Source organism: Callionymus lyra, chromosome 5, assembly GCF_982586985.1.
Source record: "Callionymus lyra chromosome 5, fCalLyr1.hap1.1, whole genome shotgun sequence".
NCBI classification, from domain to species: Eukaryota; Metazoa; Chordata; class Actinopteri; order Syngnathiformes; family Callionymidae; genus Callionymus; species Callionymus lyra.
The window spans coordinates 28964532-28975757 of NC_141822.1; the positions used below are offsets into that span (position 1 = coordinate 28964532).

Consider the following 11226-nt stretch of genomic DNA (forward strand, 5'->3'; position numbering starts at 1 on the left):
CTGTGCACTATAGCGCCCCCGCTGGCTAACCCAAGTACTCACGGCGGTAGAGAGAAGGAGCCAGAGGCTTCAGGGAACTCCGTCATCGGGGCGTGTTACGCTAACTCGAGTTAGCTTCCAGACCACACGACCGTCTATCGTATCTCGTTCTATCAAATGTTCTAGCCATCATGGATTTTGACGCCTTGTTTAGTGAGAAGGTCATTCAGTTTTCCGACTTCCAGGAATTCACGGTATGTTTATGTTGCAATATGTAATGCGGAAGCTAAGCTAACTTGAGCGCATAATTAGCTAACAAGCTGTCAGCAATCTGGCGTAACTTGGTTTACTTAACTTTAGGAACAACAAAGACATGGAGATACGTGTGAATTAATGCCTAAGTGGTTTGAGGAATACTAACATTTAACGTTAGTTAATGACCAGGCCGTGCATGTATGTCAACTCTTTTGAGCGGCCTTGCGTAATATTTGTATTGTCCTCTTCTAAAGTTGACTTTTCGCCTCTTAATATTAGGAAACACAAAAGTTCTTGTTCGATCCCTGTTGTTATTACGATTATAGACATTGTTTTGTGGTAGTTTATAAACACTCATAAAACTGTTGTTGTTGACAGTTTGTTCCTGGACACGAAAGGTTGACAGAACGAGTGAGAAAGCGGTTGTATTATGGTCTGGATACCGATGTGACCCTCGACGCCCTCTCATGCCCTGTGACAGGTTTGTTTATTATATATTATATATTATTTATATTTGACCAGTACTACAGTGGCAGTCCTTCTAAAACACGAAATGACTTTAAATATTTATATTTGATGACAAACATACGAAGTAAATTGAATAAATGTGTTATTCGTGTGATCAGAGTTAAAGATCAACATAAAGCTGCATGAATAAAAGACTGACTCTCTATTTTACCAGCCATTGAAGTATAATTCTTTCTCTGACCTACTCGGTTATGTCATGTAAAATGTGAGACTGGTTTTTCAACTTTGAAGAGAGGTTAGCTAACACTGTCTCCCTCTACTTTGTTGAGTGAGCATTCATGACTGAATAAGTATTTATGTGTATGGTGATGACAATTGGCTGATCAGATGTAGTTAAAATAGTTTGACTTGTTCTTAACCCAGCAAAGTATGTACAATAACGGCTTCTAAGAGGAGAATAGAATCAATCGTTTGTTGCAAAACATAAGGAGGGCTCTAGACTATATCTCCATCTAATTTGGGTGTAAAATTATTTTTTATAGACCAGGAACAAAAATATTTCCAATAACTCTATCTGTTGACTTAACCTTTATTACCAATCATTTGTTCTAGTAACTTTTTTTGCAATAATGCAATCTCATATTTTTCAGACATTGCAGTTGAAATTTTTCAGAAATCTGCCCCAAGTCCAATCAGAAAGCTTCAGAAGAAATACGCTGCCCACGTTTCCAGGTTCTTGCAGTTGCAACTACATTAAAAAATGACACAAGACAAATGTTCTTTTACTGAACTGTTTTGTTTTCTGACAGGGAGGCATGCATCTCTCCATGTGCCATGATGTTGGCTCTTGTTTATATAGAGAGATTACGACACAGAAACCCAGAATACCTCCAGAAGATCTCCTCGTCTGACCTCTTTCTCATATCCATGGTGGGTATTTTGGGGTTCTTAATGGCCCAAAAATGAATATTATGGTTGTTCTTATGGATGATTGTCATTTAACAGATGGTTGCCAGTAAGTACTTGTATGATGAAGGCGAAGAAGAAGAAGTTTTCAATGATGAGTGGGGAGCAGCCGGAAAGCTTGATGTCCAAACAGTCAACAAACTGGAAATGAACTTCTTGAGTGCTATTGTAGGTCGTTCAGACTTTCTTCTTGCATAAGGGTTTGTTCAGTTTGCCAACCTTTTGCTTTTGCTGAACAGGAATGGAGCCTCTTTACGGATCCAAGTGACCTCTTTGACATCTTGAGTCAACTGGAAACAAGGTATGTTGTTTTGGTTTTATATGAATGAAATATTGTTCACATAGTTTAATAAATCATCTGTAACTTGTGATGTGTCGCTCACACCTTCAGCATCGCAAAGCAGCAGGGAGTGAAGCGAGGCTGGTTCACTTACACTGACCTCTGTGTTCTGTTGGAGCAGTCTTCATGGAGCCAAGCCCTCACCGCCATCTACCAACACTTTGTCAAGGTAGCAAAGCATGTATTTTATGCCATCAGTGCATGTGTTTTAATGTTTATGTTAAATCATGTTGACTCTCTCAAGACCTAATGGCATGTGTCCCTCCACAGGTGTCCTGTATGCTTGGCCTCGTCTACCTGACTAGTGTTGCCAGTCTCATCGCCACCACCTCTGTGCTGCATCAGCTAAGCCTCTCCACTGGTGGTCAGACTGTGCTACCGCCTACATCACAGCTGAACCCAGCCCATGTCCAGAACGCCAGCTTTAAACCGGAAGATTCCGCTGCAGTACCACGTGTCCCGTGTTGTAATCTGGCTAACAAAAGTGTAACCCGCCAGACACCTACATTCTTACCGGACCACGGACAACATCTTCCAGCCGGATCCACTGAGCCTTCTCTTCTATGTCTATGGGGGTCCCTCCTCGCTTCCATGGGCCACATACATCACGATGAGACATCTGAGACGGACAGAGTTCACTCCTGGTCTACTGCTTCCTACTTCTGTCCCGGCTGCCTGGCCACTCTTCCTCCTCTCCAGTGTGGTTTGAGGAACACCACGGCCCACTGCACAAACAGGGCTCATGGTAATCATCACGCAACACTCATGTCCTCCAACCTCCTCAGAGCTGTGGGGAGTTTGGACTCTCCCCTGGGTATGATACCGGCGTTCCAGCTTGGACCTTGTGCCGCAGACTCCCTGTTACCTGCAGAAAAGCCTCAATCTCTGCTGATGCCAGGTTAGATAAAATCATAAGGTGCTTCATTTTTGTCCTGAGGTCTATACAGCCACATGATGTATAATCCCAACAAACCTTCAGTCTAACAACTAAACTGTCTCTTAAAACGAATAGTACCAAGTTTGAACATCTAGCCGAGTAGTCACTTAAGCACTTTCTCCCACATTTGCTGGTCCAAGTTCCAAAACAATTTTTTGATCAAAAAGAAAATACATATTGGGTTCTGACGTTCGGAGATTTCGAAAACATTAATGTTAAGTAAACAATTTATTTGATTTTTCTAGTTCTGATTCTGCTCTGACTTCCAATCCCTAACATGCGTATAAAGACACAGTTTAGTGAATTGCCAATACTTTGCTTGTTTTCATACTTGTATAAAGAAGATGCTCAGAGACGCTGTGAAACGTCATAATCTGAGACTGTGACTGTCAAAAGTGCCTGTACAGGGTCTCAGCCCCAAAACTCTTTTCTTTTTTGGTTTCATTTGAAATTTAAAATGACTCCGAGGTGGTGATTTGGTAATTGGCTGACCTTGTTTTCTATCATAAATACAAGCGTGTATAATTGGGCAAGAGCTCAGAGAACCATCTCAGCAGATGCTTTCTAGAAGTTACAACATAAAACGGGTCAATAATGTTTAGTAACACCATAATGCACTGAAGAAAAGCTTGTGAGACTTGAGTTCTGAGCAATGGAAGTTAATGAGTTGAAAGAGAGGAAAGGTATATTGGCAGGATTTGGTGATGTTGTTTTCTAAATGCTTTGTTGACAAAAGTGTGGAGTCTGTTAAGAATCTGACCTTTTTCATTAGCATCCTATTTCTTCACCTCAAGAACAAAGCACTTAAAGCGCCAAACATGCTTTTAGGATGTGACATCTCTTTATTGGCAGACCACACATTCACCTATGAAGTCTGCTTCCAGTGGAGGCATTCTTCATCCTCCTGTAGATTAAATCTCAGTTTGAGGTGTATTTTTGTAGCATTTTTCTTGTTTTGGTTTAAGAAGGGTTTCAATCTCGCCATCATTTAGAGTGCAGGAGAAAGTATTCTAGCAAGTCAGGTGTGTTACAGAGAAGGGAATAGGGTTTTCTTTCCTATCATGTTTCTTCATAATTTACAGTCTAAGGCACTGATTTATTTCTGCTGTCAGAAAAATGATATTCAAACTCTATCTCAACGTCAAATCACACATACAAAATGTTCATACAAACACATTTATTCCACTCCATCACTTGTAGTTTCATTCAGGTGCGTTTACACCCTTTACTGCACAATAATAAAACAAACTTTCACGCCACTGTTACTGCTGCATATGTTTTCTTACTGAGTTTCATCTTCGGCTCCTCAACTTTTGCAGCGTTTGATACTTTGAAACAAGAGGTCATCTAGATTTGTACATGATGTGAAATAAATGTAACAAACCCTCAAATAAATAAAGATGCTTTATTCCTGGTTTCACCTTGTGCTTGGTAACTGGAATCACAGAAGTGCTGTCTGCGGGAATTGTTTTGTTTTGGCGAGTAATTTGGCCGCAGATGAGACTTAAAATTGACTTCCTCAAGTACCGCCTTGTGACATTCATGGCTTTCGAGCACTGAGGTTGGGGTGGGCTGATGACGCCTCACATTCTGACCCCTGTCGTGGCTCCTAAAATAGTTCCCACAGCCATAAACCCAACGTCTTGGGTCTCTGCTAGCTAGCTGCTCTTTGACGGACGCTGAAGGAACATGGATCCTTGTTCACAGGTTTGTTTCGAACAAACTCTTGTCACATTTGCTGCTGGAACACTCCTGAGAAGATTGTTGTTTACTGAGATTGTAGGTGTCAACAGCAGTGAAGAGAAGGAGACAAAAACAAGGTGAGAGTAAATCATCCTAAAAGTCAAATGGAAATGTTCATGTGGCTCCAACACCTGTTTGTTTACTCCCGACATGTGTCACGTGACCTCTGCAGAGACACTTCACAACATGTACCGTGTCATATTATTTGCACTTTGGACTCATTAGAAACCGTTTTAATAACAAGAGCTGAACCCTAACTGAGTGCTGAGTGTTTTCTGTAATATTGAATCAACCTCACAATATGGCATTAGTTGCCTTGTCCTGCTGATGCAACCTTATTGACAAGATTCCAACAAGTGTCAAAAATTGACTGAATGCATCTAAATATACTCAATAACTTGGACGGCTTAAAGCGATAGTACCTCTGAAGTATCACCATTTTTATTTCCCTGCATGGATTGTCAAACAAAATAGTACCACATGTTGACGCCTGGAACTTCATCATCAGGATTTGCTATTGCTCTTTTAATATGTCGATTTATGACATGATGGATCATACACTGACTTGCTGTAGCCATGCTAGTTTATTTATGTACAGAAATTGAACCGTTTATATCTTATGTATTTGTGTGGAACGCGAACATGTAAGCATCATTGCTAATAATATGAATTAACTGTAAGGCTAACAAAACATTAGCTTTAGCAGCTATAATAGTTTTGTAATAGGACCTACTTGTTTAAAGTACGACTAGGAAATGGTAGAGTTTATTTTTTTTAATATTTAAACAAGATTATGAGTGTCAGGTTATTAAAGTTGGATAGATTATGAACCCATTTCTAAGAGTAATGATATAAGGATTGAGTCTGATGTAGTATGGCTTGTTGTGTAGCAAGCTAACAAGTAGGATTAGAGTTATGAGAACTGTGCTTTGAACCAAAGATTTTATGTGGAAGATTCTCCTGCCTGGATGGAAATATTTAAGACCATTTTAAGTTCCTGCACTATGTTGAATAAAAATAATTGATGTTTTTTGCTATATTCCTTTTTAGGTCATTGCTTTTTAAATATCCCCTTGTTAAATTTCTTTGTTTAAAAATGGTATTTGTGTAAACAGCTGTAAAAGAAAAACTATTTATCTCTTACTAGTCTTTCTTTCTACATACAGTATGTTAAATAAATAATGTGCAATGATAAGTGAGTAAGTAAGTAATTTATATTTATATAGCGCTTTTCCAGACCAGGGTCACAAAGCGCTTAAACAATAAAAACAAACTCAATAAAATATATACTTAAAAGATCAAGATAACTGAGAACAACACAGGAGTCTCAGAAAATCAAGGAAAAGCCTGCATGAATAAAAACACCTTAAGATGTTTTTTGAAGGAGTCAGTAGATCATCAAACACAGAGAGAGATGAAGATCGTTCCAAAGCTTAGGATCAACAGCCTGGAAGGATTTCTCTCCTCTGGTCCTGAACCGTGTACGAGGAACCATCAGATGTCTTTTTTTAAATGCTTGTATTTATATTCAAAACTTAAATAAAAAAACTATATTTAATGCATGTTTGTTTCAATACATCAATATACCTATTCAGAGTAGTAGTATGAAAATATTTTTTTTTAGAATAGACAATAATGATAATTATTGGAATCAATACAATAAAGATTTTTTTTTGTCTACATTTGAAAGTTTCATCACAAATGATCATTTTACTTTAAAGATTGTTTGCAACATTTTTTGTATTTTGGGTGAAGAGAGAAGTAAAACACATTTTTGTGTCCAGTAATAGGAAAATAAAGTATAACACAAGTTTAAGATCCTCACAATGAGGTCAGTTTTTTTACCTAATGAATAAATGCTCTCGATGTATTTCTCTACTGAAGGTAAAACTATGAAGAAACAATCTCTGAAGGTTCCTGCTGTGCAGAGGACACCGCGCTATACTCAAGACGATGAAGCTTTAATCTACGTGAACTTCATGAAGAGTCACTGTTGCTACGACGCCATTCCAGTCAGTTGCAAACTGGTCATATTTGACACCACGTTACAAGTGAGACCAGAACAAGTCCGTGTTATTTTGTCTCAAATTGCTGAACGAGTGTATTGTTCTAGGTGAAGACGGCATTTTACGCACTAGTGGCCAACGGACTGAGGGCGGCACCGCTGTGGGACAGCAAGTTAAAGAAATTCGTAGGTGAGAAAGATCATATCGAACATGTCGACTACTGATCACTAATGTGACAAGTTCTACTTTTAGTCCATTTGAGACATGCCCATCCATCTTACCCAAAGTACTTGGAGCCTATGCCAAGTATTTGGGGCGAGATGCAGAAGATCTTCCTTGTTCATGACTTCTTTGTGTGACCATCTTAATGGTCTTGTCTTCTTTAGGAATGCTGACTATAACAGACTTCATCAACATCCTTCATTGTTACTACAAGTCTCCTCTGGTTGGACACACTTTTAATTTGTTGTCAATGTATTTCCCTTCAAAATGAAGCCTATTGAGCTGCTTTTTCATTCTCATCAAGGTTCAGATGTTTGAGCTGGAAAATCACAAGATTCAAACATGGAGAGGTGAATCATTTCAAAGTAAATAATCAGACATATGTGACGAATTGTTTGATCATCTGCTTAATGTCCTTGTAAATCTCCTTTTGTCCTGCACAGATGTCTACTTACAGTACACCAGTCACAATCTGATCAGTATCTCACCTGATGCCAGGTAAGAAAACACTGTTATCTATATCAATCAATAAAGAAATATAATCAAAATGAAAGTGGTTGAATCTTAAGAGCGAGTAAGAGATTAGCATTTGTATCAACTACTATCCGTGTTCATCTCTCCCAGCCTTTTCGAAGCCATCTACTTCTTACTCAAACATAAGATCCACAGACTCCCTGTCATTGATCCACAATCTGGGAACGTTCTTCACATTTTAACCCACAAAAGAATCCTTAAATTCCTCCACATATTTGTGAGTATTTTCTTATTTATTATACTTTTTTGAGTGTTTTGTGCCTTTAGATAGTTGTTGTAGCATAGCATTGTTATATACAGTATATATCAGCAATTATTGCATTATTGACCGTTTTATGTGGTTACTACATTACTTAATGTTTTATTTAATGGTTTTATATACAAAAAATGTCTATTCCAGGGGTATATCAAACAATGAAAAGGCCACATTAAATATTGACTGTCAAGGGTCGTCGTCAAACAAAGAGATCAAAGTGTAGGGTCTCAATGTGATAGAAAATGTAAGATAGAATAAATAATCATCATCATAAGTTACAAGGACAAAATCACAAGAGAAAAAAGATCAAATGTTGAAGCTAAGGATATCAACAATAATTAAATATATATACAGTATATATATATATATATCTTTGAAAAGTGTAGACCACGTACTGGTCCAGAAAAGGCCTGAGACGGTGCAGGTTTTGGATCCAACCAGTCAAGTACATATAGTTGAACCAATCAGTCGTCTGAAGACAGTAATCAGTTGATTGTCAATCAGGTGTTGCTTGTTTTAGCAACACCTGATTCGTTAACTCATGTGTGCTTGACTGGTTGGAACAAAAACCTGCACCATCTCGGTCCTTGTCCGGACCGGTCTGACACCCCTGGTGTAGACAGTTACAATCATTTTGTGTTCACGAGTCTTCAACGAGAGGAAGAAAGTGTTGTTGTGGCGGGAGGTTGTATAGAAGTAAGGCACAAACCTTTCAACCAATATTAAGTAAATCAAGCTCTTATTTGCGTTAACACCTGATCTAGTCTGTTTTCTACCTTCAGGGTAAAAAAATTCCCAAACCAGCATTTCTTCAAAGGCCAATCCAGGAGCTGGGCATCGGCACATTCCGGAACATTGCGACAGTTCGGCAAACAGCGTCTCTGTATGAAGCCCTGTCTATTTTTGTGGACCGCAGGGTTTCAGCCCTGCCTGTGGTCGACGAGGGAGGTATTTCGTCTGCTGTATTATTGGTTCATCTTTGTACTGATAACTATAACCAATGTCTTTTAGGAAAAGTGGTGGCCCTTTACTCCAGATTTGATGTGATTGTGAGTAGAGTCTGTCTGTATACTGTTCTTTAACTTGGTGTTTACTCAATAACAATCATTAGATTCCCGCTCTATTGAAGCAGCACTTGATTCAAGTATCGTTCTTGTGTGTTTGCTTTAGAATCTGGCCGCCCAGAAAACATACACTAATCTGGACATAAGTATGCGTGACGCAGTGGAAAGACGAACATGCTTCACTGAGGGTGTTATTAAGTGCTTCCCGGATGAGACGTTGGACGTCATCATAGACCGGATCGTGAAAGCTGAGGTACCTGCAGGAACTATTTATTCATAACACCAGGAAAGACAGCTGTTATTTCTGGCTGCAGGTGCATCGACTGGTCCTGGTCGACCGGTCTGATGTGGTGAGGGGCATCATCTCTCTGTCGGACCTGCTGCAGGCCATGGTTTTAACCCCCACAGGTATTGAGGCCCTTTTTTCCTAGCACCTCAACAGATGGCTCCTGCGCCAGCTTGATCTGCATCAGTCCTGGCTGTCAACCCAGGCAGGTTGGACCGGTACATTCCCAACTCTTAATAACTCCTCCCTCTGTGCTCTTTGAAGGCTATGTTGTGCATGTCAACATCCACAACGGCATTTTATTCAGACACACACACACACACATACATACACACACACGCACACACACACACACACACACACACACACACACACACACACACACAGAGAAATGTGCTCTGCAGTTTGATTGACAGTGGAAAACTTGTTTTTAAAGTGGTGACATGTTGATGTTTTACAGAGATGGTGAGCGTCGAGAGAGAGTCCTCGCCAACACAGCTGTCCATGTGACTGAGAAAATCATCGCTCAACAACACCAACTATAACAGTGTATCACTTATTCACTCCAGTCTTTTACTCTTTGTCTGATTTAATTGATCACTGCTTACCAACCGAAGTAATACCTTTTTTTATGTAATAAAGTATTTTCATTAATCAAGTGGAAGCATGATTATGATTAATGAAGTTGGTCATATCTGAGTTGTATAACGTTGATATAACAAACATTTTATATTTTGCTGCATATATTCATTTTCTCACCCTTGTTTTACTTTTGAGTTCAGATGCATTCAGATGCAGAATACTACATAGGGCCAGAGTTCATCCTGTATAAAAAAACGCCAATTCAGGAGCTTAAACAAATACTCACAAATACAATATAATCTATAATTCATATTGTGCATGTGTTAGTGACTGAACAGGAATTTAGTTTTAATTAATATTGCTGATTTGTTCCTTTTTTGTTTTCCCTTATTAACATTCCTTACCTGTTGGCATTTTTTTTATCTTTAAATTTTGTTTTGTTCATCGTCTAATTATGGTAACTCTGCAGAGAGTGGTGAGGACTGTGGAGAATATAATCAGGACACCACTCCCCCCCATCCAGGACGTTGCAAAATCACGCTGCCTGAACAGAGCTCACAGAAGTCTGTCCGACCACACCCACCCCCACTATGGACTGTTCTCTCTCCTGGCCATCAGACTGCTGAATGCAATATAACACGAGCTATGCAATGCAATTTAAAACATAATTTATTTATCTTATTCATACTATCTTGCACTATTTTTAACTTATTCATATTTATATTTATACTTTTTTATATACATTCATTCTATGCTGTGTTTTATTAAGAACCGCAGTTGCCAGTTTCACTGCGGTGTTTTTCTGTGCAATGATAATAAAAGGAAGTCTAAGTCTAATAAATGTAATTTAAGGCAATTGGATATTTACTATAAAGTTTGCTATTTTAAAGCAAGACTCCAAACAACAAATTAGAATATCATTCAATCAGAATCAGAAACGTTTAGTACCTGTGTTGTTAACACAACATGAGATTTTTTGTGTTGAATAAAGTAATGAAATAAGATAACACATAAAATAAGATAGAAAACAGGAGCACCAAGGATACATTGCAGTCCACGCTGGAAATGGTAAGGATTAGAAGTAGGTGTGGGAGGGGGTTCTGACTTTAAAGTGAGAATTCTAAAAAAAATATGTTTCTCTGGCCCACACCCTCATGTGTAACGTCAAATGGGATCTCTTGTGGCTGTGCACTATATTCTTTGACCACGCGAGGGCGCAGCTGAGAGGACCTCCTAGATGGTAAACAAGAAAACACGTGACTCCGCTCGCATCCGCGAGAGGCCCGTCGGTGCCCCGCCCATTTGCGTCACAACACGTGATCCTTTCCTTTTTGTTTCAGAGTAAAATAGTTCCAGAAATCAATCACTGGGTTTGAAGCTGTGCAAAAAAAGTGGATAAAGACTCGTGAATCGAGTTTTTGAAAGTCACTAAATAATGCGCATGAGCAGGTCGTGTTTTCTAGTAAGTATCTTGAAGTGACGCAATAATAGTGAAATAAATTAAACAAAAATACATTTTATTATGAAATACAATTAATGTCTTTGAATATAATCCCTCCAGGAGGTTGCCTGTGAAATGTTAACATGG

At 38.9% G+C, this 11226-nt stretch overlaps 2 protein-coding genes across 3 annotated transcripts; both read left to right on the plus strand.

The window, feature by feature from the left end:
• Positions 1 to 44: 44 nt before the first annotated feature.
• Positions 45 to 4360, plus strand: cnppd1 (cyclin Pas1/PHO80 domain containing 1). Its single transcript, XM_087791731.1, has 8 exons — positions 45 to 233; positions 613 to 715; positions 1353 to 1434; positions 1512 to 1632; positions 1708 to 1836; positions 1908 to 1969; positions 2060 to 2177; positions 2279 to 4360. Exons 1-8 carry the CDS (start codon positions 171 to 173, stop codon positions 2909 to 2911), a joined length of 1311 nt encoding a protein of 436 aa, XP_087647857.1. The 5' UTR covers positions 45 to 170; the 3' UTR covers positions 2912 to 4360.
• A 378-nt stretch (positions 4361 to 4738) lies between these two features.
• Positions 4739 to 9625, plus strand: prkag3a (protein kinase, AMP-activated, gamma 3a non-catalytic subunit). Of its 2 annotated transcripts, XM_087791734.1 has the most exons (12): positions 4739 to 4765; positions 6573 to 6739; positions 6802 to 6883; positions 7081 to 7139; positions 7221 to 7266; positions 7360 to 7414; positions 7541 to 7667; positions 8489 to 8654; positions 8718 to 8755; positions 8877 to 9023; positions 9085 to 9178; positions 9517 to 9625. In XM_087791734.1, exons 2-12 carry the CDS (start codon positions 6581 to 6583, stop codon positions 9564 to 9566), a joined length of 1023 nt encoding a protein of 340 aa, XP_087647860.1. In that variant the 5' UTR covers positions 4739 to 4765; positions 6573 to 6580; the 3' UTR covers positions 9567 to 9625. The 2 variants fall into 2 exon arrangements, with proteins under 2 accessions (XP_087647860.1, XP_087647861.1); XM_087791735.1 differs by lacking the exon at positions 9517 to 9625 and having other exon boundaries at positions 9085 to 9305.
• Positions 9626 to 11226: the final 1601 nt, after the last annotated feature.

Coding starts and splice junctions, on each gene's coding strand:
- cnppd1 (XM_087791731.1), top strand. CDS start 171: ATGGATTTTGACGCCTTGTTTAGTGAGAAGGTCATTCAGTTTTCCGAC. Junction 1,837..1,907: donor TGAACTTCTTGAGTGCTATT/GTAGGTCGTTCA, acceptor TTTGCTGAACAG/GAATGGAGCCTCTTTACGGA. Junction 2,178..2,278: donor TCTACCAACACTTTGTCAAG/GTAGCAAAGCAT, acceptor GTCCCTCCACAG/GTGTCCTGTATGCTTGGCCT.
- prkag3a (XM_087791734.1), top strand. CDS start 6,581: ATGAAGAAACAATCTCTGAAGGTTCCTGCTGTGCAGAGGACACCGCGC. Junction 7,140..7,220: donor GTTACTACAAGTCTCCTCTG/GTTGGACACACT, acceptor ATTCTCATCAAG/GTTCAGATGTTTGAGCTGGA. Junction 8,756..8,876: donor ACTCCAGATTTGATGTGATT/GTGAGTAGAGTC, acceptor TGTTTGCTTTAG/AATCTGGCCGCCCAGAAAAC.